This window comes from Sphaeramia orbicularis, chromosome 15, assembly GCF_902148855.1.
Source record: "Sphaeramia orbicularis chromosome 15, fSphaOr1.1, whole genome shotgun sequence".
Taxonomy (NCBI): Eukaryota; Metazoa; Chordata; class Actinopteri; order Kurtiformes; family Apogonidae; genus Sphaeramia; species Sphaeramia orbicularis.
The window spans coordinates 25040189-25065283 of NC_043971.1; the positions used below are offsets into that span (position 1 = coordinate 25040189).

Genomic DNA, 25095 nt, shown 5'->3' on the forward strand with positions numbered 1-25095 from the left:
CCTACATGATCCAAAGAGTTGTGTGATCGAGGGACAAAAGAAAGGAAGAGTTTTGTCAGTGTCACCTCCTCCACATAGGAAGTTCGGGTAATTAGCCACACTCACCTCAAGCGAGTACCAATATCCTGTTTGAAGAGGACACTGTTCTGACTCAGTGAATCTGAGGGCAGCCCCAGACTCTGGAGACCACCTTGGGTGGTGGGGTGGGCAAAGCATCTTCCTGCCTGAGTAGTCTGAATCCTCCCACCTGCAGCTCTGTCACATTGATCAATGATTTAAGCCGTAAACATTCCTCAGAATTTCAACGTATGTTATTTACAGCAGGGGAAAAATCTAATCAAACACACATTTTACTCTCCACAGTGAAATAAATGTGCTATGACACATAAGACACTCACACACACAAACCGCTTAATCACATGATCACAAGGTCAGCTCAGCAGCATGAGACCTGGTATTGTTGGCCAGGTGGAAATGCTACGCTGGTGAGTAGTAGGCTACTACCCTAAGCAGGGATAATCTGATTTGTTTCACTGACTGCAGCCCTCTAGCCTCCCCTCCCCTCAAGGGATCAAACACCTCCCTAGCCATTAAGAATGTACGAGGACACACACACTGATGATCCATTCACAGGTTCTTAACCTGACACATGTGTGCAGTGCAGAGTGCTGATCCTATCATCACAACTCAGTTGACACAAAAAAGAAGAAATATGCTGCCATTATACATGTCTAAACACAGAAAATGTGTAATGAATATGATACAGAATTGAGGTGTCTGTCACCAGACACTTTTTCCTGACTAATAAAATCTAATTTGTTTGGATTAGACAAAGACTTTGGTTTGGTTTAAATATTAGACAACTAAAAATTAAACACAGACTTTTGTTTCACCTTGGAGAATATTTTCCCTATTAAACCCACAGATTTCTAGGTTAAGGCAATAATAGTGCTTTGGTTAGGGATGGGAAAGGGTTGTGTTTTAGTTCATATATTCAGGATTAATTATTAAGTATATAGTGAGTCTTTGTGGACTTTTCATGTCTCAAACCAAGCTACGGTATCATTCTGATTCCAATTTCTGAACCTGAGTTTTCCAAGGGCTGCTGTCATCAGGCACACACCTGAATGTCCCTGGACACCAGGCACGGACAGATCTACAGTCAGAGCAATAAAATATAGGAGGTTACAACAGCGGGTGAAGTGAATTTACCAAATCCTCAGAAGATTTGTCAGAAGTACAGCAAATGCATCTTTCATTATCAGTGAATGCTGCTGCAGCTGTTTGTTTCAAAAGATGGTTCCACATCAGCGGCAACCATTTTGGTTTATAAGAAAAGTGCAGTGGTTCTCCTCAGTCATCACATCAGTTTGACAGGGAGCAGGGCACGGCCCTCTGAGGCAGATGCATCTGGTTGCCATGCTGTAAATGCACAAATGCAACATGTTATTCTAGTGATTGGGTTGGTCATTTCTTGTGGCACTGATGTGCATGTTAAAAGGTAACATTTAAATGTACATTCCAAGTATCATTTACATGCACTGTAACCCCTTGGGAAGAAGAAAAAATAAGAGAGAGAGTCAGCTAAAATAAACATGACATAAATGAGTCACCCACAGCATCACCGCAGCAATTAAGCACAGTTTGAACCAATGAAAATCAAAACCTCTGCTCTCAACCTAACCCTCCATAATCCAATTTTTTTCTTAACCTCCACATAGCAGCTGGACTTCTTGTGCACAAACTGCACTGAGGTACTTACCACATACACCATCAGACTTCAAAATGCCATCACCTCACAGAACGGGCTTTCGAATAAATGTTGAAAATAGCAAACCGGCCACCTTTAACAGAGGAAAATAATATTTATCTGAGCACCATTAGCTGATACCATCTGTAACACGTTCATAAAAGCAGCTCCCATATACACACCATGTAAACACTGTGATACTTTTAAATGGGCTCAACATTAAACTACAGAGACATCTTCGCTCTAGATTTACTCAGATGTGCTTTTTCACTCCACACATTCTTTACTTTCATGCAGAATTACAGTCCATCCATAAATTCACTAATACACTGTGTATTGCCATGCTTTTAGCTTCACACCTTAAGTTTTTGAGATTCTTTTACAGGATTCAGATATCACCTGATATCATCACTAGCATTGGATAAAAGGGACGATTTCTTAAATTTGGCAAATCTGCTGGGATTCCAAATCTGTCCCATCCTTTACATTTTGTAGAAATATGTTATGACAACAATTATTAAATCTTGAAACTCATATTATCTTAAATCCTAAAGTTTGGAAACTTGTTTAAACTGTTCAACAAGTATTTTTTTCTGTATTTGTAACAGAGGTGTGACCAGAATGTCATGTGTGGGTGGGCATTTTGCTTGTTTTGGAGGGCAAAAAAATAATGTGGAAGTGGGGGTGTGTGAGGGGGTGAGCGTTCGTCATTGTCGGCCCGTGACTGTCGAACAGGGGTCGGTACAGCCCCAGCCCCCACAGCCCATGTCCTCGATTTGTAATCACCGGAGCAATAAAAGATTACAATAAAACTCTTAATATCTTAATGTAATGTGGAAAACCAAAACATGTATTTTTAATGAAAATATTAAAATAATTATTAGACAAGGTTGAATGAAAATGCACAGTTTAGAGTGAAATAAATATAATATTCTTGGGGAAGAACCAAGGTAATTATAATTGATGGAATTTAAGACCAAAACTATTAAAATTAAAATAAAAAAACTCCAAGGAATGCTTCTCTATGGGACTGTAAATAACCAATTGTTTTGCAAATCACCATATTTTCTAAGGTTTCCAATTTAAACTGATGAATTCATCAGGAGGAAAATATAAAATGAAAACAAAATTGCGAGAACAAGTAAAAGTAAATAGTAATGAAACTATCAAAAACTGACACAAAGCCCCAGCTCGCCTCAGATGGATTGATGGCGACAGTGAAGTTTATTTATTACAAGTCATGTCGTCATCTCAATATTGAACAATGTTATGGCATATTGCAGATTTTTCTCATATCGTGTAGGCCTACTGTCCACAAAGAAGCCGTTGTTGAAGCAACACTGTCATGTCACTTTTAGACATGGAGGAATGCAAGGGGAAATGACTCCCTGCCTTTGAGAGCCAGACAATAATGACATTAAAATAAATGAAATTTACGGAGAAAGCTGGCAGCTCTAAATCATTTTACGAGGGAATGCACCTCAGATTTTTGTAAAGGTATAGGGAATGGAGAGCTCACTAAGCACCTAATCCACCACCCTCTTGTTAGGGGTCCGAGTCTGAATTCAGCCAGGCTACAATGCCATGCACCGTTGATAGGAGGAGTTGCAAAAGGCTGAGGTAATTGGATTGGCATACAGCATTGAGTGTCAGACAACAAAAGATATCCATCTCTCTCATGGCTGTTCAGCTCTTTTGTTGCTCTGTGGAATTCATTTGGTCATTCACTCTACTCTTCCAAGCTCAGCAAGGACAGAAGAACAGGAGCAGGCCACCAGGACTGGCTCAGTCTGGTGGTCTCGTATGCAGGCCAGTGGAGTCACAGCGCCTGTGCAGCCTGTGTGTGGATGTGTGAACCACGGATCCCCCCAAAGCCCAGGGGTCATTTGTGTGATCATTACCATAATCACATTAAGGCTGCAGGAGATTAGCACCGTGGCCTCAGAGGAGAAATCCAGTCTGTGCTCCATGACGACTACAGACCATGCTGCTTAGATACCTATTAGCTGTATGATGGACAGGCAAACCGGCAGTCAAGTGGAAGAGGTGAATAAACCGAGGAGGATTCCTACAGCCTCACTTGTCCTCCGTAACAGTCTATCTGCAACTGCGAACTTTTACCTTTACATCAGGGGTGTCAAACTCTCTTTAGTTCAGGGGCCACATTAAGCCAAATTTGATCTGAAGTGGGCTGGACCAGTAAAATTAGAACATAATAATATATAAATAATGTCAACTCCAAACTTCCTCCATGTTTTAGAGCGAAAAAGTAAAATTATGCAATGAAAATGTTTACATCTACCAATTATCCTTTAAAACAATGTGAATAACATGAACAAACTGAAATTTCTTAAGAAAACTAAGTGCAATTTTAACAGTATTATGTCTCATTTTATCATTTACACATGTAATTTACAATTTACAGATTACAGTGGATCTACAAATACACAAAACATTTAATAACAGGCACAATATTGGTAAACTTGCACTTCAGACATTTCAAAATGTTCATATTTGTTCAGGTTATTTATGTTTTTTGTGAAATGATAGTTTGTTTTAGTGTAAATATAGTAAAATTACATGAAAATGTTTACATTTACAAACAGAAAAGTTTGGAGTTGTGAGTATTTATAGGTTATTATGATAGTATTTTACTGATCTGACCCAGCTGAGATTAAATTGGTCTGTATGTGGAACCTGAACTAAAATTATTAATATCTTCAGTGTAATTTTTGCATTTCACAAATTCATCCCAGGGGCCAGACTAGACCCTTTGTGGGCCAGATTTGGCCCCCGGGCTGCATGTTTGAGACCTCTGCTTTACATATTGTGCAATGGAAATACATTACAAATCTGAGGTATTTGTACTTGCATTTCATGGTTTGCGTCATGCTTAACAATGCCCATTTGTTGTCTTAAAATGACTAAACTATGGTCTGTAGGGACTGCTTCCTTTACTGAACATTTTAATCCAATCATTTGTCACCTTTAGTCGTGTCCCAGATTACGGTTTTTTTTATCCCCTTCCTGTCCTGATCAAACCATAGCTGTGATAACCTGAAGGATTCAGGTTTTTTTTTTTTGATTCATGAAAGGTTGACTTTTGAGACAATGCTGCATGCAATGCAAGAATGTTATGCATTGTTGTAGATTAAAATACCAGCTGTATGTAGTTAAAATAAGATCAACCTTAAGCATGCACAACAGTAAAATGCAACATACACATTCATTATCAGTAAAATGAATCCAAAAACATCATATGATAGTAAAACAATGAGCATTTTTCTGATAATACACACAGACTTTTACTTTTTTTTGAGTGTAGAACCTGTTGTGAAGTGAAGTACTACTATATAGTAGTAGTAGTAGCATGTAAAGTATCAGAATATTGCCTCAATCTACTGCCTGTCTGTTTTTATAAATGCTAAAGTTTGATATTTATGTTGAACAAAGAAGAGACTCATTTCAAGTTTGGATGTCCCTGGAGAAGACGTTGCAGGAATCGTACTCTTGACCAGCAGTCAGTAGGATCATATCTGTCATGGTCTTTTTTTTTCCACTGGGGTTTAGTCCTACCATGTCCACCCCCACCTCTGTCATCACACCAACACAAGCATCACCTCTGGGCAGGTCACAGGGCCACGACACACAGACAGGATCCCGCCACGCCTCCTCCAGCCTTCTACAATCTCCTGACTCAATTTTAGCTCTTGCCACGGAGGAGAAAATGTTCCCTAGGGTTAAAAACTTCTCCAATTAACCCTAATTACGCAGAAAGAGCATTTCAATGAGGCCTGTAACCTGAGATGTGTATCAGTTCAGCGACTGTGGTGGATGTCGAGGAGGCCATACCTTTCATCTTGAAGTTCAACAACAGGAAATGTGCCATCTGAATATTGACAGCGGTGATTTAAGACGGTGGGCGCTTTGAGCTCTGAATTTGAGCGCAAATTCCTACAAGACAACACATGGAACCAGCAATAATAAACAGAAAAAAAGTCGAGAAATATCGCAGAAGCTACCAAGCACATCCTCGTATCAGAGACTTCAAAACTAAAGATAAGATCCGTTATTTGCTTTGCTGCTTCAGTGAAAATAATGCAGCAGGGTTTACTTGTGAGATTTCCCACAAAACCTGAGATAAAATACAAGACCTTTCAGCTTATCAGGTACAAATGCATACAAGTGAGACGTGTGACACCCTCATAAACAGTTATAAAGTGTGATGATGAAACATAGTTACTGATTGATGTAGTCTTCTCTGCTGTGCTAGAGCTCCCAACAGTGTTTCCTTGATTGCGACCCATTGAATGACCTGTGTAATTGGTCCACACAGATCACTAACCACACAGCAGAGCGGTTCCTATCCTCACATATGAATGTGTATGTGTAGTCTTAGTCACTGATCCATTTCACAGATTACCTTCTTCCAGATATACACCTGGCCGCAATTGCCCTTCGACACCAGAGTGGGCAGAAAAGGATACCGGGGCAATAATATCTTTCAGCAGTCTGTCAGCCTTTTTTTTCTCTGGCTGCAGTGAATGAAATATTTGAGCTATAACTCTGCTTACGCTTCATTCAGGCTCACATTTATCCTAGCGTTATGGTGGGCTATAAACTGCAGGATGACTGCTGTGAGTCATCGTATTCTGAAAACACTCCATTAAAAGTTCTGCATTCTGCAAACTTCACTTAAGTAATAGAATATAAGTAAAATCTACTTAAAGTATGCAGAGTAAGTGTTATCACTCACTACTCAGTGTTATATCTATTTAATGCATGTTATCATTGTACATAATCTACAGCAATATGTCATATTCTATAAGATCCCAGGTTTGTTTTATTACTCATGTATTTAAGTCATTGAGCTCAACTCAACCTTAAAGGAACACTTAATCCTTAACACTCATAGTCAACACAATGGAGATTTTCACTGGACTGGAAGTGTATGAAATCTGAGAAGAGCTGAGCCAAAAGGTTAAATCTTGTTTTTGTCTATGTTATAGAAAATGTGCAATTTTAATTAATTTCTAACAAAACAGAATTCAAAAGTACAATTTCTGTACTAAAACTATGCTCCACATATGACTGGAATAACACATTTACAATTAATTTATTATAAGAAGCAAACAGGTGTCATCATTATTATTATTATTATTTTTTTTTTTAGCAAGAATGTCTCGATTTTGTGATTTTTCACAATTTCCAGAGTAAAGCCTTGAAGAATTGAATTAATTTGACACATTTCTCATTCCTATTGAGAAATAACTTAGGCTTATCAATATAATGGAGTGATAAGTAAAACACCTACCTGTGACATGTTTTAAGTTGCATAAAATGTCCTAACTGACTCAACCACTTATTCCTGATATCTATCAACACATTGCTAGCGGTCATATTTTAAATTGTTTTGCCTCAAAGGTTTGTTAAATATGAGTGTATGCTATAAATGCACAGATATTTGACATTTTTTCCATGGTGGAATCTTAAACTTCATCTCCAAGGCTTCCATTACATGCAGAAAGATGTCTAACATACCATGCATTTACTGAAAAAAGCCTTGACTCAGCTCCTGGCCTTGGTGCAAGCCCATTCTGAAATCCAAATGATTTAGTGTGCTACCTAATTGCACAAATCTAGAGGAGAGTAAAACCAGCAACCCACCTTTTAAGATGACATAAATCTTAATGAGGTAAAATAATAGTATAAATTGTGGTAACTACAGTATGTGACTAATGCACAATGGAGGAAGATAAGGTCTCCTAAAAGATGGGAGAGGTAGGGAAGGATGCTTGTCTGAAAATGTAATTCATTTATGTTTAGGTTTGCGGTTGTGATGACTTATGATTATCAATATGTCTGCAGGTCATAGTTTATTTCCACTTTTATTTTCCACCACAACACTGCCAAGGAGTCTTTAGGAGCGATCCTGTGTGTATGATTATGTGGGAGGGCGGGTCCACGGTGCTGTGCTCATGAATATGGAGGTGCAGGCTTTGCAGACACTCCCTCCCTGTTGAACTTGTGCAGTGAGTTCCAGTTCGGAGCAGCAGCAGTCAGTCAGTCAGTCAGTCAGCAGTAGTGGACTCGGCTGCCGCATGGCTACTGTGTAAACTTTCTTCAACAACAAGTGGAAACTGTCGGATAACGAAGAAGAGCAGCCGCCTGGACAGTGTGAGGGACATACCAGGAAGAGGTTTTCCATGACTCGGGGACCTGTGCTCTGCTGATCAAAGTGTTGTTTCCCACTCGTGCATGTTTAAATCAGAGGAGAGCTCTGGTGCCGTGCGTCGGCCACACGAATAGAACAAACCAGTGGAACCAGCAGTCCGGAGGCATGATTCTGAGACGGGGCTCAGTCGTGGCTGCCTTTTTACTCTGCTTTCTCACCAAGGTACGTGGATTACTACTTTAGGAACAGTGCGGACAAGTTTTCTCAGTGCTTTGGACTAATAGTGGTTGCATGTCCCTTCCATTCTCGGCTATGCTAACCTTCCATGTCCATGCGTCTGTTCCCAAAGTGCGCACAGTTGAACCCGGGCCACTTCGGTCCCTGCGTAAAGTCTGCGGACGCACTATTGAAAATGTGTCTTACTGAGGTGTCCCTTTCTGTTGCACTCACTGTTCTGTCTTCAACAGGTGTCAGAGGGATCTGGACAATTCGAGCTGCAAATCTTATCGATGCACAATGCGAACGGAGAGCTGCTGAACGGCATGTGTTGTGATGGCGCACGGAACACGGCGGATAGAAAATGCACACGGGACGAGTGCGATACGTTTTTTAAAGTTTGCCTGAAGGAATATCAGTCGAGAGTTTCCGCTGCAGGGCCCTGCAGCTTCGGAATGGGATCTACGCCTATCCTCGGAGGGAATACGTTTACTTTCAAGAGCTCTGTGAGGAATGACAAATCCCGGATAGTTTTGCCCTTCAGTTTTGCCTGGCCGGTGAGTTGGAGACTTCAAACACAGCTCTGGGCTTCTCCAAACCACAGAAAAGAGAAAATGTCTGTTTGTGTGGCAGTTCAGTGCAATTACTATGCGCCAGTCACCTACCTCGACCCCAAAAGTGGGAGAGAAAGCACAACAAACAAAGAATGAATTTGTGTTGTGGTAGTGAGCTCTTTGTGAATTCTCCTTTTGAGGAAAGACCCCCTGGTCTCCTCATTATCTGCGTCAATTAACCAGGTGCAGGGACTTTTCTCTCTCAGGCCCAGGCCTGTCTTTACTGTTTTTGTACGATATAAGAATGAAGCACAAAGAAACCAAACATGCAGTGGGAAAGGACAAAAATAGAGTTTTGACTCAGTTATTTAAAAGACCAGACCGCCACCAGTATGACCAGACCCGAAAGTCACACACTTCATCACATAACTGTCCTTTAAGTAGTCATCTGCTAACATCTCCATGTAACACTAGTTAGATAGAGCTTTAAAACAATGCTCATATGGGTTCTTCCTGTTCATTAATGTCAAAAGATAAAAGTCATATGAACTGGCAGATTCCTCCTCCGCCTCCTGCAGATCGTCCAGTTCAACAGTACATTAACTCCAGAGTGAAAATCTTCTCCTTCCCTCAAGTGTCAGCTCTTCTTCATAGGGTAAATAAATGGTCCTAACATGGCTGTGGGAGTGTTGTAGCTCTGTGAGAGATGATTTGCCATGCTGGAGCACATTTCAGAGTAGTGAAAAGTAGGACTCTGCACAGACAGACTCACTGGCCCCACAGCTTGGCCCACTAACTCCTCCACTGTGCCTGATGGGTGGAAGGCTCAATCCATCCACTGTGTGTGTCCAATCACATCAGGGCTATTTTTACCTCCATCTTCATGGAAGTTCTTGTTGTAAAGTCAGGCGTTGTGCATTCAGATGGTTATAAACACACAGAATTAGGGGAAAAATGTGGAAGATCGTTCAGGATTTCCTCACATCTCATAGGACTTAATTTGTTTTTCGTTCGGTTCTTTCTGTTGAGGGCCGAGGGGCAGAACAGATCATATAGATGGTTTTTTCCCATATGACCTGATAGGCAGTAGAACAATGTCCTCAGCAGGGTAGCTTGCAATTTGATATGGTCTGTATTTTTTATTTGCTCTCTACTTAGACACTGGCGCCTCACACCTTTTAAAAAGACAAAAGTTTCTGTTTATGTTCGCTCTATGGTAACACTAAGTTGGCATGAACACTACGTCCCAGATTAGTTTCACTGTATTGAGTGAAAATCATTCCTACTTGAAAACAGCATATGTTGACGCTAAGATGAGACAGATTACCATTTCAAGTTTCAGGAGTGCCTTAGCTTCACTCTACCTTAATGACATTTTGATTGTATGGATGCCCTTTTTGAGAAGTTGGAGATGTATGACAATGTCAGATTAGAGGTGATATATAGCCAGTGATGATTATTTAATTTATTTTTGCAGCATCGTCATTTAACTTTTGGCTGTCTGTGCAAATTTTAAAATGTCAGGTACAGACATTTCATACAGTGTTACAGTAGAAAAGTTAATGTAGGAGCAGACAGACATGGACAGAATGGAGCGACTTGTTGCATTCCCTCATCCTTTACTCCAAGTGCTTTACTTCAGTGCACATTAACAATCGTCAGGTTAGGTATGATATCACTCTTTGTCCTTTTCATCAGTTGATTGGCTGTTGTGGACAGATGGCAGTGTGGTGCAATTGGGTTGTTGGGTACTCCGAGTTCATGAGGCTTTCCCCCCCTCTTCGTTCTCTCTTGTGAGCTGCATGAAGTTGGCCTCTTGTCCAGGCCAAGGGCTTTGTTTAAGTCACGCTCGGTTGGACCTCAGGCATTTCATCGCTTTAACCTTGCCACCCACAGTAACTGCTGCACTTAATGAGGCTACACACATGTGCTTAGATCAGGTAGGGCGAGAGCCAGGCATCCAGCTGAATGCTGTCGGCTAGACATCTTTAACATGTCGGTGTTTTAGAGGCCTGTATAGATTCACCGATGGCTGCTTTTATTCCACAGAGAAGTGTGGGCCCAGCTACCAGACTGAAGCAGGCCCTCACAGTGTATCAAGCAGGGACAATGGGGTGCCCTCAGTGACTACAGTGAGGATTACAGAACATAATAGAGGCAGTGCAGCTGTAATGCCAATGCAGGGCAAGCAACAGGAAGCAGTTGTAGTAGACTCAGCAGTGATGAAGTTGGCTTTTGGGCAAACTGTGACCTTGTCTGTGCAACCACCTCAGAGTGTTTAGCTACAGCATAAAATGCAATGAAAGAAATAAAAAAACCTTGCTTCCTAATTTATTTTTATGAACACTTGTCCACAGACTTTCATAATAGTTTCTTTGTTGGGCGATTTCACAAACAGATCAAACTAATCTGGCAGTCTCTACTTATGTTTAATTCTATTACACCAATACGATATGTCATAATTTTCATAACATAGCGCTGGCATGTCTGTTTAGAGATGGAACACCCTTGGCATGACGGTGATTGATTTGCTGACAAGTCAGAGCGGCTTGAGAACTGGGATTAGGTGAGTTATAGAACAATAGTCAGCTCAGCCTTGAGGGTAAGCGCTGCTGGCAGCTGTGGGAGTAATGACACGTTTTGTTTTATATAGCCTGCTCTGATGTGGCAGTTAAGTGCAAATTACTCAAGTGAAAGAGGGGAAAAAATGTGTTCTTTCTTTTTTTTCTCTAGCTTACCCTGTCCTTTACTTTAACGGGGACTTCTTAAACTTGCGGTGTAAAGCCAATGTGTCGTTACATAATGACTTTTGATACGTCGCTGCATTTCAGAGTCTCGCGAACCCTATGGAACTGTGACATGCATAAAAAATGCTTTTAATTGGGATCATCTGTTCTGTGTTTTTGTTTCCCCAAATACTTAGTGACCCTTCAAAAAAGACTGATGACTGGCTGATTGTTTAGTTAAATGCTTGATATGACTTTCATTCCTGGTCCCGGGTTCATGTTTTAATCTTGTTTGACTTGTGAGAGATCCAAAATCTGTTTGCTGGGTCTTTGTTTTCATTGGCAAAAGGTAAGATTCTTTTGTCAGGGTGAGGTTCTGTCTATCCCGGATGATGTACCTTCACAGGATATATAATAAGCTGTTGATTGTTCAACAGTCTTTCTCCAACTCTTGTTTTGATGAAACTCTCCCAGCAAACAATGCATTCCTTCCTTCCAGTCCATCAGTGCAGTGGCTTTGAAGGTGATTAGAAGAGTTGTCTTTTCACGACTAAGCCTGAGTTTTATGGCAAACAGGGTGTGTTATTTAGCAGAACCAATCATTGGTTAGATCTCAGGTTGATACTATTGAAGTGATTGACTCAGGAAACTGATACAGAAGGTCAACATCCCCTTGACTAGGCTGTTTACATTTCCTCTGTGCTGAATGTAGGCCCAGACTAGTCTAATCTGTTTTGCGTTGGCCTTTATTTAGACCTTTGGCTCTTGTTTTTGCCTGTAAGTCAGAAAGACATACCTCTTTTCTTTTGGTAGATTACTTGGAATGGTACATCAGATGGCTCCATTTTCAGCTGAGGGCTGGATGAGAGGCCAGTGTGTGTGTGTGAATGTGTGTGTGTATTGGGAAAATTCCCCTAGTAAGAGGATTCAGTAGTGTTCTTTGGCAAGTTGGTGTGATTCGAACTGGAATGATCCTTATCACTTATGTTACTTGTCCGTTGGACAGTGTCTGTTTGGCCGGGAAAGATAAGAAGACATATGGCCACACTTATTGCACTTGGACGTGTGTGTGCGTGTGAGAGAGAGTCCTCTGTAGTTCAAAGAGAAGTTGCGAGTCAGCTGGGAAGCCTGGGAAAAAGTGAACCTGGCAGTGGCAGACGGTTCCAAGCTGATAACCGCCGAGGAGTTATGGAGTGTTAGTGAACGAGGAGCCAGGCTGTATCTCACTTTCTGGAAGCAGTTATTTGGTCTGAAACTAAACATACCAATATGAGTGAGGCTACTTGTTGGATCAAGACCATTTAGAGTCCTCTGACACTTGGTTAGATAACACAAATCATGTCAATCTTGAGTTCAGCTTTAGTAAATTATCAATGCACTCAAATAGTCACAGTAGATCAAAACTTCAGACTCATTTATGAACTGTGGGAATTTTAGAGTGACGTTACAAACAAATGTGAACAAAAGCTGAAAACCAGTTCTCATGCCCTAATTATATTAATAAAGAGCTAATAACATTATCAGAAAGTGGCAATGATGATCACAGTGCTGCAATAGCTTCCATGTCGAGACAAGTCCAAATCATGCAAGACCTGGGTGTGTAATCAAGTCTCTATAGACATGAGCCAATAACCTATTAAACCTGACAGCTATCACTTCCAGGGGAATTTACAAATTTCTTTGTTATATTTTTGAAGTATCACACTTTAACCAAATATTAGGATGTTTTAAGTGTTTATTTGGCTAATGTGCCTGGAAAGACAGTTCATAAAATGCTGGGATCATTTCAGAGGTCACTGCAGAGTGACTGAATTGTGGTAAAATACTTATTCTGACGCAGTACAATTTTCCCCCTACATCTCATAGTAGTCACAATGACACTGGTTAAATGTTGCAAGGATCATTCAACCTAAAATATCATTAATATATTCAGCCTATTGTGTCAGAATGAGTTCCTGTTTTTGGTGTGACTCCACTGAGCTGTGTCATTTGTCAGACTTATTTTTAATCCACTCCAAATAACTGCCAAGTTCCAACTTAAAGTGTCTCACAGGTTGTGAAAGATCGATCTAAAAAGATGTTCATATAGAGGTGTTACTTGCTAATGGTAAATTAATGCTTTTGTGGTCGTCTCAAGCGTTGGCCAAGTGTAAGCACCACACCGATAACATGATACTCTTTAATGCTTGAAGAACTAGAGGACTCTTGTTCTTGGTGTAATATAGCAAGCTGTAGGTTGTGTTGTAGTAGTCAATGATTAGGTATCACATTACCACTGACTCACTTACTCGAGGTCTGTGTCAAGTAATTACAGCCAATTGTGAGTCAGAATATACTGTAATGCCCGTGTTGCCAATGAGCACTGCATTTCACATAATAGGTACTCTGATTGCAGTGAAATACTGGCACAAGACAAACAAATGTCTTTGAGAAGATGAAAGTTGAATGGCTGACAAGACAAGGTAAGCCCTAAAAAAGATTCAGGAGTGAGTCATCCCCTTTTCCTTTAGTGGAAAGTGAACAGGGGTTTTCCTTCAAGCAGGTTTGTTTACTGTGAAGTCATTGCAGCAAAGAAGGCCGTGGTGCCGATGTAGAATTTCTGAAATGCCTCGGAGCAGGGATGTGTGTGAATGTAAGGAAGAGTTTCTGTTGGATGTTTGAGCTGTGGAGGCAGATTGTCACCATCACATACTTTCTCTCTGACTCTGTCGTGCACGTCCACAGACACATTGTTCGTTCCCCCGTGACTGAGGCACAGGCCAGTGTGAATGTGTAAGTCGATACTGGTGTGAGCGCTACCGACCCCGAATCAGACAAAGCGTTTCAGGAGTGCTGAAATCAAGACAGGCCCTCCAGAGTGTAGCACTCATTCAGCCTCTCTCTCTGCCCCCTTGGCCCTGCCATTTTTTCCTTCCTTTTGTCTCACCATTCATCACATATACTTCTCCTCTTCGTCTCTTAATTTTTCTGCCTAAAGTCCGCTGTGCTTAGTCTAGTCTTATTCTGTTAGAGGCCTACAAATGAGCATGAAATTGAAAAACCCATATACATTGCAAAACAGAAGTGTCTGTGTGCTTTCTCAGAATTTTGGAAATCATCCACTGACTCCTCTCACCACATTTCATAAACATGTGGAAAAACTGTATTTGGGAAAAACTGTTACCGTGGCTGAGATGAAGACATGTTTTTGGCACTGAAGGCTGAGGTATCCTTTTTCTGTGCTGTTTTTTTTATTTTGACTTCTTCTGCTCATTACTCCAGATTGTTTTGTGCAGCCCTGCTCTATCTAGCTGTTTTCTGGTTCATCAGACGCCCTCCTGCTGTTTGGAAGGGCAGCTGCTCTAAACCACTGCTCATACTCCTGAGATCATAGAGCATAAACCATGGGAATTATGCTGAAACCAGACAAAATAAAAGTGCTATTTATCCCTTCTTTATCCTCTGATTACTGATTATCTGCCATATAGTTCCACAGTAATAAGCCTCTACATGAAAACACCATGTATGACCTCAATATCAGTTTGCACTGTTGCTAATAAACACAAAATAGGCTGTGGTGGTCCACCCACTAAATGTATTCAACAGGGAATTTATTTTGAGAATGTGGCTAACGTATCTTGTATTTCTCTCTTGTCTTCTCCAGAGGTCCTACACTTTGATAGTGGAAGCCTTGGACCTCAACAACGAAACCGGTGGTGAGTATTTGTCCTTGTCTGCCTTCTCCATCTTGCCTCACATCTCTTTCTGGCTCTCCCCCTTCCTCACAACTCAGCAAAGTCTGGGAGGAGTCGTGTTGAAGGTCAGCAAAGGAAGTTTATTCTTCCTGAACCCCTATGGCCTCTTCCACACGGTCCTCTGGGTGTGCATGTGCATCCGTGTTAAGATGGCGTGTTGACAGGTGCCTATACGGAGGGAGAGCGCGACGGAGGAAGAAGAAGTAGTGGGGTATGAGCAGATGGGGGAGGGGATTTCAGGCAGAGAGAGGGAAGTATATCAAGGTAGAGGACCAGGAAGGCGTACAAGGGGGCTGCTGCCGCTCTATGAAAATGTTTTCATTTGGCTGATGACTGATGGCAGGTGCTGCTAGCCAGGGTCGGGGTCACACTGTCTCACTGTCACTGAGGCGTGAAACACAGAGTTCATCCGGCTGCCCGGGCCGGTGCTGAGACCGGCCGGCAGCCACAATGCGGGGGGCCGAGGCCTCTGAGCTATGAGCTATGCTGTCTGTAGGTTAGAGTTACCTCTGGCACAGGTGGGCTACAGGGTGAGCTCATAGTCACTACACACACAAAGGGAAGGTTACACTTAAAGACTGTGGTTGTTCTTACCGTGAATATGGAAAGAACAACATGGTACTGAGCTGAATCTACATTGGGGTTTGATTTCTGCCATACTGTGACCTGAGCATGTTGGCCAGATTGGTGATGGCGTGGTGATTCCAGCTGAGGGAGGGCTTTATCCCATGCTTGTTTATGCAGGTCTGTTTGAGGTCAACAAGGTTTCAGTCTTTTCTGCTGTATTTGCCGCTCCCCAGAGAGCTATTTAGGGCCATTGGGTGTGAAAAGCCCCCTGAATGTACACACTCAATGCTGGTTAAGCCCCTCTGAGCTCCACTAGGCTAGCTCCCAGCTCTGTTAGCTTCATATGTCATGACTAACCCTACTATCATTGAATGTGGAATAATGCATATCAAAATAAAAAGATGCTTTTTTCTTTAAACTGCAGCCACACAAGAGTTTGATCTCAGCTTTTCAAATAAGTTAGAAGGTTGGATTTTTCAGTTTGTAAGATTAAGTGGAACAGAGGAGAGACAGGTAAAGTGCACATAATGTTACTTGAATTGACACTATTTGATACTGTAAGTGCAATAAAAGCTTCTCGTCCAGTGTTAAACAATCTAAAGCCAAAGATGGAACAGTTATTTAAATTAAATGACTGAACTTCAGGCCAAAATATTCACCCAACCTGAATCTGGTGACAGTGGTGCTCATTCTAGCAACTCTGTTCTGGTAGCAGATAGCAGCTGACTCTGGTTGGAGGCTCTGCTGCTGGTAACATTACAGCTTGGAGGAAAGTGGAGGAGAATGTTTGTTGCTGCTTAGCATGCCTTCACTAAATACTCTGTAATAAAGTACACTGACATCTTAGACATAGCATCAACATTGACATTTATTCACTCTCTATTGTTATTTTTAATGTTTTTAAACAAGAAATGGTTGCTTTAAAGCTAGATTGAAGTCTTGATGAGCTTTATGAAGCTTGTCTGGTTTTCTGTTTAGCTCTGAGCCAGGCAGCAGGTTGTAAGGATGTGCTACTCCTGATGCTGCAGGCCAACAGTCGGTAGAGAAATGCCTCACTGCTGAGGTCTGGATTCCAGATTGCTGTGAAATGTTACCAGGCACTGTGATTTCAGTATGCCTCCCACCCCACTATATGCACTACAGAACAGTAAATAAATGACAGTGGGCCATCCCCCACTCTGTTGCATTGCATCATACTACACAGAGGGGCGATTCACCCAGCGGTCAGCTACCTCTGCTCGGGTGAGTGCAGTAAATAACTCCTGTGACACATTTTTTCATTCTCTCCCAGGTGGAAGATTTAGATAGCAAGTAGCGAGTGGTACATGTGTGAATGAGTGAGTGGTGTTAATGTGCCGCTCTTGTATGAGTACAGTGTAGTGTCTGGAGATTGGACTGAGCATGTTTGCTCAGTTTAAGTATGTTTGCTCTGTGTGTAAAGCTCATACTGCTCTCGGCTCCCAGGTCAGTCTTTGCCCATTTGACAGAGCTGTGACCTCGTCTTTGTTGACACACACAGAAAAAAAAAACTTTTCCTGGTCTGCGACTGAAATTTTCTAAAGAGCTGCATGATGGGCCTTTGGTTGAAAAGTGTGAAAAAGAGTTGGCTCAAGACCTTCATGACTGGTGTTAGAACAAGATGTATGTGAGAAAAGCAGGCTGGAAAAAGTGCTGATGGCACACTGGCAGACTTCCCAGTGGTGACTGTGGCATTGGGTCCTCATGCTGTAATTTATGGCGGCTGTGGTTCTGTCCTCGCCTGAGCAGATGCAGAGGGCAGCATTGGAGAGCAGTAATATCCTCAAGCTGTAAACCTGAGAATCAGAAACCAAGCAGAGAGAGCTGGAAGAGGGAGCGTGAGAAAAAACACAGTTAAGAGTGCTCATTACATGCAGGCTTTTCCTTTTTTCTGCATTTCCTCCTTGTACTTTGCTTCCTTTCCAGCACACATAGTTGCTTTAATTACATATAATCTGCTATCTTGGAGATCTTCTGCAATTTGTGTTCAGAATTTTTGGGTTCCCGCTGTATGATCATCCAAATATGCATTCCACTTAAACATTCAATGAACATGAACTAAAATAATTCTGAAATGATGTTTTAGGTGCAGATGGGAAGTTGATAGAAAAAGCCTCTCACTCTGGCATGATCAACCCCAGCCCTCACTGGCAGAAGCTGACACACAACGGCCCCGTGGCCCAGTTTGAGTACCAGATCCGGGTGAGCTGCGACGAGCACTACTACGGCTTCGGATGCAACAAGTTTGCAGGCCCCGGGATGACGTTCTTTGGGCATTACACATGCGGACTACAATGGAAACAAGACATGTCTGGAAGGCTGGTCCGGACCTGACTGCAACACAGGTAAGCTCTCCCCGGACTGATGGGTTACACCGCTTTTTAAGACCAGTTTGAGACAGCTGGATTAGTATGAGAACTATGAATGAGCAGAAGCTAGACTGTAATCTGTGATTCATGCTGATGCTCTGTCTGCTGATATTGAATGGAGACTTTGTTCGTGAAGTCCAATGGAGTTTTCTTTTTTTCCACTCTGTTGAACTTTTCATTGCCTCTGTGACATGGAACAATCTTATATCCACAGGAATTGAATTTTTATTAGATATTGAACTGTGATTCGTGGCTTATGATGATGGAAAGGCTTGGCTACTTGTCGACAGCAGTGTTTATTCTCTGTGGTTAAACTGTAATAAATGGTAGTAATTATCATTTACTGCTGTAATTAAGAAGTGCTAAAAAATTGAGAGAAGTTTGATTTGAGTTACCAGGCAGTAAAATAACTTATCCTTTCCCTTCTCTAGCAATATGTCGACAAGGCTGCAGCACTGAACATGGATCGTGTAAGGAGCCTGGTGGATGCAAGTAAGTGACTGAGGCTGCTCCTGCTTTTTTTTTAAATTTTTTTTTAACCTCCTTATGGTTTAATAGTCTGTTTGACAGCATTTTTGCTATGTGAAATGTCAAATGTGATTTGTTCATGTGCCTTTATTTACCATAGAGGCCCGTGCCAGAGGCTTGTGGTGTGGATCATTCAGATATGTAGGAATTGTGTCCAAGCACCAGTTTTGTTGTGGCATGGGTCTTTGTACTGTATGTGCTCCGTTTTCCAGCCAAGAGACTATCAGTACCAGGGCTTAGGCTGAGATGCAGGCTGAGTAGCTTGTAAATCTCCCACCGGGCTTTAGACGAGAACTGCAAGTCGAGTAAAGGAGAGGCTCAGCTGCCAAGGACTCCATGTCAGAAATGTAGTGTTCCCTCTAATGGGGCAAGTGTTATCAGTCAAATCATGTGTAACATTCGGATGAGCCTTAAAGTGTATTGTTTGTGTAGCTAATGGCTTCCTAATGCTGTTTATGCACACAGCCAGAGGAAAAGCCGGGTACAGATGGATATCCGAGCTAGGGCATTGTGTGCTGTTGTATCTCATCCTCATCCTGGAGGAGGTCCTGCACTGCCCTAATCTCCCCGCTGGTGCTTTCTTAATTGTCTGATTTGGCTGTAAATCAAGCTACAGGGACGATCAGGTTTGTTCATTTCTGCAGCAGCCTTTGTTGTTCTTCCCAAGCTTTTGACATCATCAGGTTTCTTGTAAGTGCTTGTGTGGCCACTGGCAGAACAAGAGGTTGGATTTCTTTAGTCTCTGTACAGGTGTGGCTATATTTTGAAGATCTTGGTTTATGTGCGCTCTGCCAAAAAACTCTCCAAGCAAGCTCTGCTACTGTTGTAGTCAGTGAGTAGTTTCCCATGATTGAGAGTTTAAAGAGTGTTAAACAACACCAGTACATGGCAACATTCACTGCATGTTAGGGCAGCCTCCAGCCAAATGTATTATCATTAAGGAATACTAACACAATGATGAAACGTAGGGCGAAAAAACCCTTTTGTTAACTAAAATAAACAAAAAATGCTCCATAAGTAACTGAAACTGCTTTGTGTGATTGTAAAACTAACGTTAGTAAAACTAAAGAGAGACATCTTGTGCAGTTGAGTGAATACATTGTTAAGTTGATGTGATATTATATTGATATTACAGTCGTTTTTCTGATTTCTTTCAATCTGGTTCTGACAAATTTGCCACAATGTAAAAGTAACACTAAAAAAAACTTAAAACGTTTCAAACAATTAAAGTAAAAAAGGTTGAAAACAGGTTTAAAACTAGTTGAAACTAAACTGAACTTCAAAACAGAAGGTCAAAATCAAGAAATACAAACTAATGAATAGGCTGATTTTTTTTTTTTATAACCTCACCACCAGTTAATGCTTTAAATGTTAATGATACCCTTATCTTTCATTGCTTCACACTCAACAGTGAACTTGTGGACCAAGATTGCTGCAGAACAGAACCGGTTTGATTAGTAGTACGTGTATAGCCACATCTTCCAGGCGTCAGAAAGAGTTGTTTTCATGTTTAGGTTCAAATGTTAATGTGCATAATCTGATGTTGCACTCCCAGTAATTTAGCTGTGTAATAACTGTAAATGATTTAGGATCTTGCTCTGCTTCTCATGGAGAGGATTAGCACACTTTTAAGAATAGCTGCTTTAATCACAGACTGAGGTTTACTTAACCACCACGTTTATTTTTACAGTCCGTCCGTTTCTTGAGGCTAATCAGCGCACCGCTCCCCCAGAGGGACACTGTGTTTCCTGTCCCTAGACTCCACTGTAGCACTGTATCACCACTTCACCACCTTTTAAACAGCAGACTTATCAGTCAGGCTGGAGTTGCTGTCTTAATATGGAGCCCAGGAAAAAAAGGGCCAGCATTATCAGTGTAATTATGGACCTGGACATTTTAGTGTTCAGCGAGCTCTCCTCCTCGGCCCTGAGGCACAAACTTGACTCCTGACTCATGGGAACACGGATGAGCTGTAATGTAACAACAGAAAGAAGGCTGAGCTGGCTCTCTGCAAGGACGGAGCTACTGCCAAGCCACAGGCACGGTGTTGTTAAAGAGAGCGTCTGGCCGCATGCTAATGTTAGCCGTGCTAAAGGTCCATTGGAACAGTAATTTAGTGTTTTGTTTTTTTTCTGTTTGGTAAACTGCTAAATACTCCTCTTTCCTGTCCCCAAGTATTGTTTAAGAGCTGTTGCATAAACAGCCTGCTACTTAAGATTCATTTGTGGTCCTTTTTAGACACAGCCCAGTTGTGAGGGCAAGAATACTGCCTCTTGTTTCATCTGTGCAGCTCAGTGCTGCATATGCTAATGTGTACTTCATTAAGTTCAGATTATTACTGGATTGCTTGGGATGGAATTTGGAATAAACAGAAGATTAGTGTATTAGGATTTTCAGATACCACGAGGATTTTCTTATGTTGCTGTGATTGTTTTGAATTTGCACAAAAACTCTGCTCTGTGGCATATGTGAAGATTACTTTTTATTATATTTTATTTATTATTATGTGTTATTGTTTTATGCATTTCATGTGGCCACTTTGTGAGTGTGACAGCATGGCTCTGTGTGTTTTGCAGGTGTCTGTATGGCTGGCAGGGCCAGTATTGTGACAAGTGCATCCCCCACCCTGGCTGTGTACATGGCACCTGTGTAGAGCCCTGGCAGTGCCTATGTGGATACCAACTGGGGCGGCCATCTTTGCGAATAAGGTTAATCTTCTCTTATTTCATTACTGAAGGAGTGGCCCCGTATTGTGTCAAAACAAACTAAAGCTCTGTGAAATGTTCCTTTCCCAGATCTGAACTACTGTGGCACTCACCAGCCATGCCTGAATGGAGGGACATGTATCAACACAGGACCTGATAAGTACCAGTGTACCTGTGCTGAGGGCTACTCAGGAGCCAACTGTGAGAGGGGTGAGTACTCTGATGCAGTTTATTTGTTTTTGCTGAAATTTCTCCTGCAAAACTAAATAGTTCATTTAGGTTTGAGGTTGAACATGATTCTTATTCAGACTCCACAGTAGGCTCATAAATAACCACTTTAAGAGTATGAATATTATAAGATTTCCCTTACATCAGCACCTTCTGGCAGAAAAGTGAAGCCCTTGCATCATCCTCCTTTAACAAACAGGAATTTTGTCCTGCAGAAAGTCAAGAGTGTGCTTGTCTACCACTGCCCTGATGAGTTTGTTTGTGTTATATTAACACAATAGTTCAGATCCAAACTGAAACACAAAAGTCACACAGTAAGACAAACAAACCAGCTGGCTGAGGCACAGCAGCACTTCTAAACTGGAATCATGCTGTCGTATCTATTATAGGTAATAAGCTGACCTCATTGAACCCCACTCCTAAAAATCCAAACGATCCTTTTAAAAATGATATTCCACTGATTTTTACAATATAGTTGTCAAAGGAGCATTACTTACAACCAAGAGACACAACTGCTGTGGATGAGGCTGCAGAGAATGAAACACATGGGCATCAACCATAGTGGAGAGTCTCATAAAAGATGAAGTTCCGTGTGGGAAGTGTAGTTCTGACCCACAGGAAGGACTGAAAGGCTGTAAAAATTTAGGCCTTGTAAAAGAAAAACAGTTTGCTCTAGCAAATCTTATTTTTGGACAATACTTGGCAATCAACTTGTAGTTTCTGTTGTATCAGGAATGTATGTTCTGTCCTGAGCTTACAGACGAAAGGTCAGAGGTGGCTTGAGTCTGTAATCAGAGGAGGTGGTAACTCAGCCTTAATCTATTTTCACTCTGCCTTGAGTGGCTCCAAATCAGGTAATCCAGCAGTTTTGATCTTCAGGGGTGGTCATCTCTTTGCTTTTTAGGCCTTAAAGACAGATGGGTGGGGTACTCTGGTGATGATGGTTTTTTTTCCTCATTAAATCTAAGACTATTGGTGGGGGGGGGGGGGGGGGGGGGCTGACAGCTTAACTGCATAGATGTCAGGAAACAGTGCCCTTCATAACTGGAGGTCGGCAGATGAGGAGTAACGTCAGGATATTGTAGCAGAGAGACCCCTGGGTGCAGTGCTGCATCCTCACCCCTCCTCCCCACGGTACTCACTGGTCACCTCCAACCGTCTAGTTATTATACAAGTAAATCATTCATTTTTGATTCATTTGGGACCTGTTCATCCTTAACTCACCAAGGCTAACCTCTCATCTCTCCCCCCGTGACCTCCCGCCACTCTCTCATCTTGTGCTGCGTTTCAGAAGAAGAATGGCGGGAGTCAGAGGGAAGTCACGGTGTTTGGTCAGGTCAACTTAGCATGAAAGATGATTTCCTGGTGGTGTGGTCTGCCGCGCGGGTAATGAGAGTGAGATGGGGGGAATTTGAGCGCGCTTTTGGACCGAGGGGGGGGGCGGAGGTTATGGGTGAGGGAAGGAGTTGACCCTTGGGTTAGTTCTGCTGACAGAGTGGTTGAGGGCAGGAGGATGATGGAGGCTGAGAAGCAGTTTATTTATTTGATTTTCTTGTAATATCGATTGCATATAACACATGGTGTCTTCCTGAGACCCAGGAAAATAAAAGTTTTTCCATTAATAATTGTCTCGATTGAAATGGCATAATGCAGATATGTTTTTTATTATTTGTTTTATGGAATGTCCTTTGCAGTGGGCAGTGATTTAGTTTTTTTTCAGTAAAGCTATGAAACTCTTACCCCCTGCAAGGACAAACATGCATTGCTGGGTCTCACGAGAATTTCACTGATATGTTTTAAACAGTAAATTTTTAATTTTTTTATTTTTACGCCTTCTTGCTACACAGTAATCCAAGGAGATCATTTACTGATATTTTTCAGTATTGATTTAACTTATTATCATGTGCAAACTGTGGTCATGCAAACTCCTAATCTAATGTGTGCATTAACTTGATGATTTCATAAGTGTAATATGCATTTAGCCTTTAACAACATATTGCGTAATGTGATTTGCAGCTACTTCATTAAAAGTTGGTGACATAACATATATACGTCATCAAGTGTAATGGGAATGGAACTTTAATGTTACTTTACCTGTAAGTGTGATTGTTGCCAGAGTCATGTCACACAGATTGTCATCTGCCAAGTTAATAAAAACAACTCCCACAGTAGGGCTGAATACGTAATTCAGGTATTATGAAATCACAATAGGGACAAGTGATATATCCAAATCATAAGAGGAAAATGTGTCACAACAAACCATTATAAATGAAACACTGATGCCCTGGACTATAAATCCAATTCTCCAGACATAAGTGTTTGACATAAGCCCAGCAAAAACCAGGGCATGAGGCGTTGGCGATTGTGTCCCTTCAGATAATAAATCACTTTATTTTGTATCCAAGTGCCTCAGACTTTTCTTCTGGCTGTTGTGTTTTTGCACGACTAACTTTATTAACATTGATGATCAGTTTTTACATCACTTCCTTTTATCCCTTTGATGATATTCAAGGAAAGGGAGGGAATGCATGAAAAACCAGTGTCCTTTATGCACTTACAGTTGGTGTTTTTTAACTCAGTGTAACACCCACCACTTTTTCTTCTCAATTTGTACTTTTCTTTTAGTCAAACTGAAATGCAAACCTTACCAACCCCATTAAAATCATGACTCATACATCAGAATAGTTGCACTATGTCTTCTTCTTCCTGCGTATTGTTCAGCCTATCCCATGCCTCTTCACAAGATCATCAAACTAGACCTTTTGTTACTGGTGTAATTGACAGAATTCCCTGCAGCAGACATTCCCTACTGTGCATTGAATATCTACCTATGGCAACGTCCATGTTGGCACAGTACAGGGATAATGCATAAATCAGCATAAAGAGCATCCAGAGTGGAATTTTCCTTAAGAATGAGTCACATGGGTGTGTATTTGACCTGCATGCAAAACTGTCCTTCTCTTTTTTAGCGAACATGCCTGTCTCTCTAATCCGTGCTCTAATGGTGGGAGCTGTTCGGAAACCAGTCAAGGATATGAATGTCAGTGTGCACCAGGCTGGAGCGGCCCATCCTGTGCTATCAGTAAGACCTGTAACCATCATATGTGCAACAACCATCGATGTAGTTCCATAATTCATTAGTTGCATTTAATGGTCTTTTCAGTTTTAGAAGAGCATAAGTTTTTTTTGTTTTTTTTTTTTTAATTTTGACCCATTTTAGTTTTAGTTGTGGTTTATTAGTCATTACAGGGGAAATAATGAAAGAACCAATGACCTCAAAGATCATTCATAAATTCATCATAGAAAGTTCCATATCATCCAAAGCCATTTTATTCTTATAGTGCACATCACTGAGAAAACACAAATAAAGGTGCTTTACCTGTAGTTGTATTTAAGGGAAAAGGTACGAGGTGCTGGACATTATTGTGGAATATTATAGTTATACTTATTCAACAGTAAGTTTTAGTCCAGTTGTGTTAGTCTGCTTATTACACAGATGTATGCTAAGAAAACCAATAATTTTAC

At 41.4% G+C, this 25095-nt stretch overlaps 1 protein-coding gene across 1 annotated transcript in view; it reads left to right on the plus strand.

The window, feature by feature from the left end:
- Positions 1–7808: 7808 nt before the first annotated feature.
- jag1b (jagged canonical Notch ligand 1b) overlaps positions 7809–25095 on the plus strand; it is a 31755-nt gene continuing 14468 nt past the window's right edge. Inside the window, 10 exon segments of the mRNA XM_030155170.1 lie at positions 7809–8147; positions 8393–8698; positions 15065–15116; positions 17827–18026; positions 18028–18085; positions 18541–18601; positions 21214–21310; positions 21312–21345; positions 21433–21556; positions 24540–24652. Coding sequence (XP_030011030.1) covers positions 8091–8147; positions 8393–8698; positions 15065–15116; positions 17827–18026; positions 18028–18085; positions 18541–18601; positions 21214–21310; positions 21312–21345; positions 21433–21556; positions 24540–24652 — 1102 coding nt within the window. The 5' untranslated portion in view covers positions 7809–8090.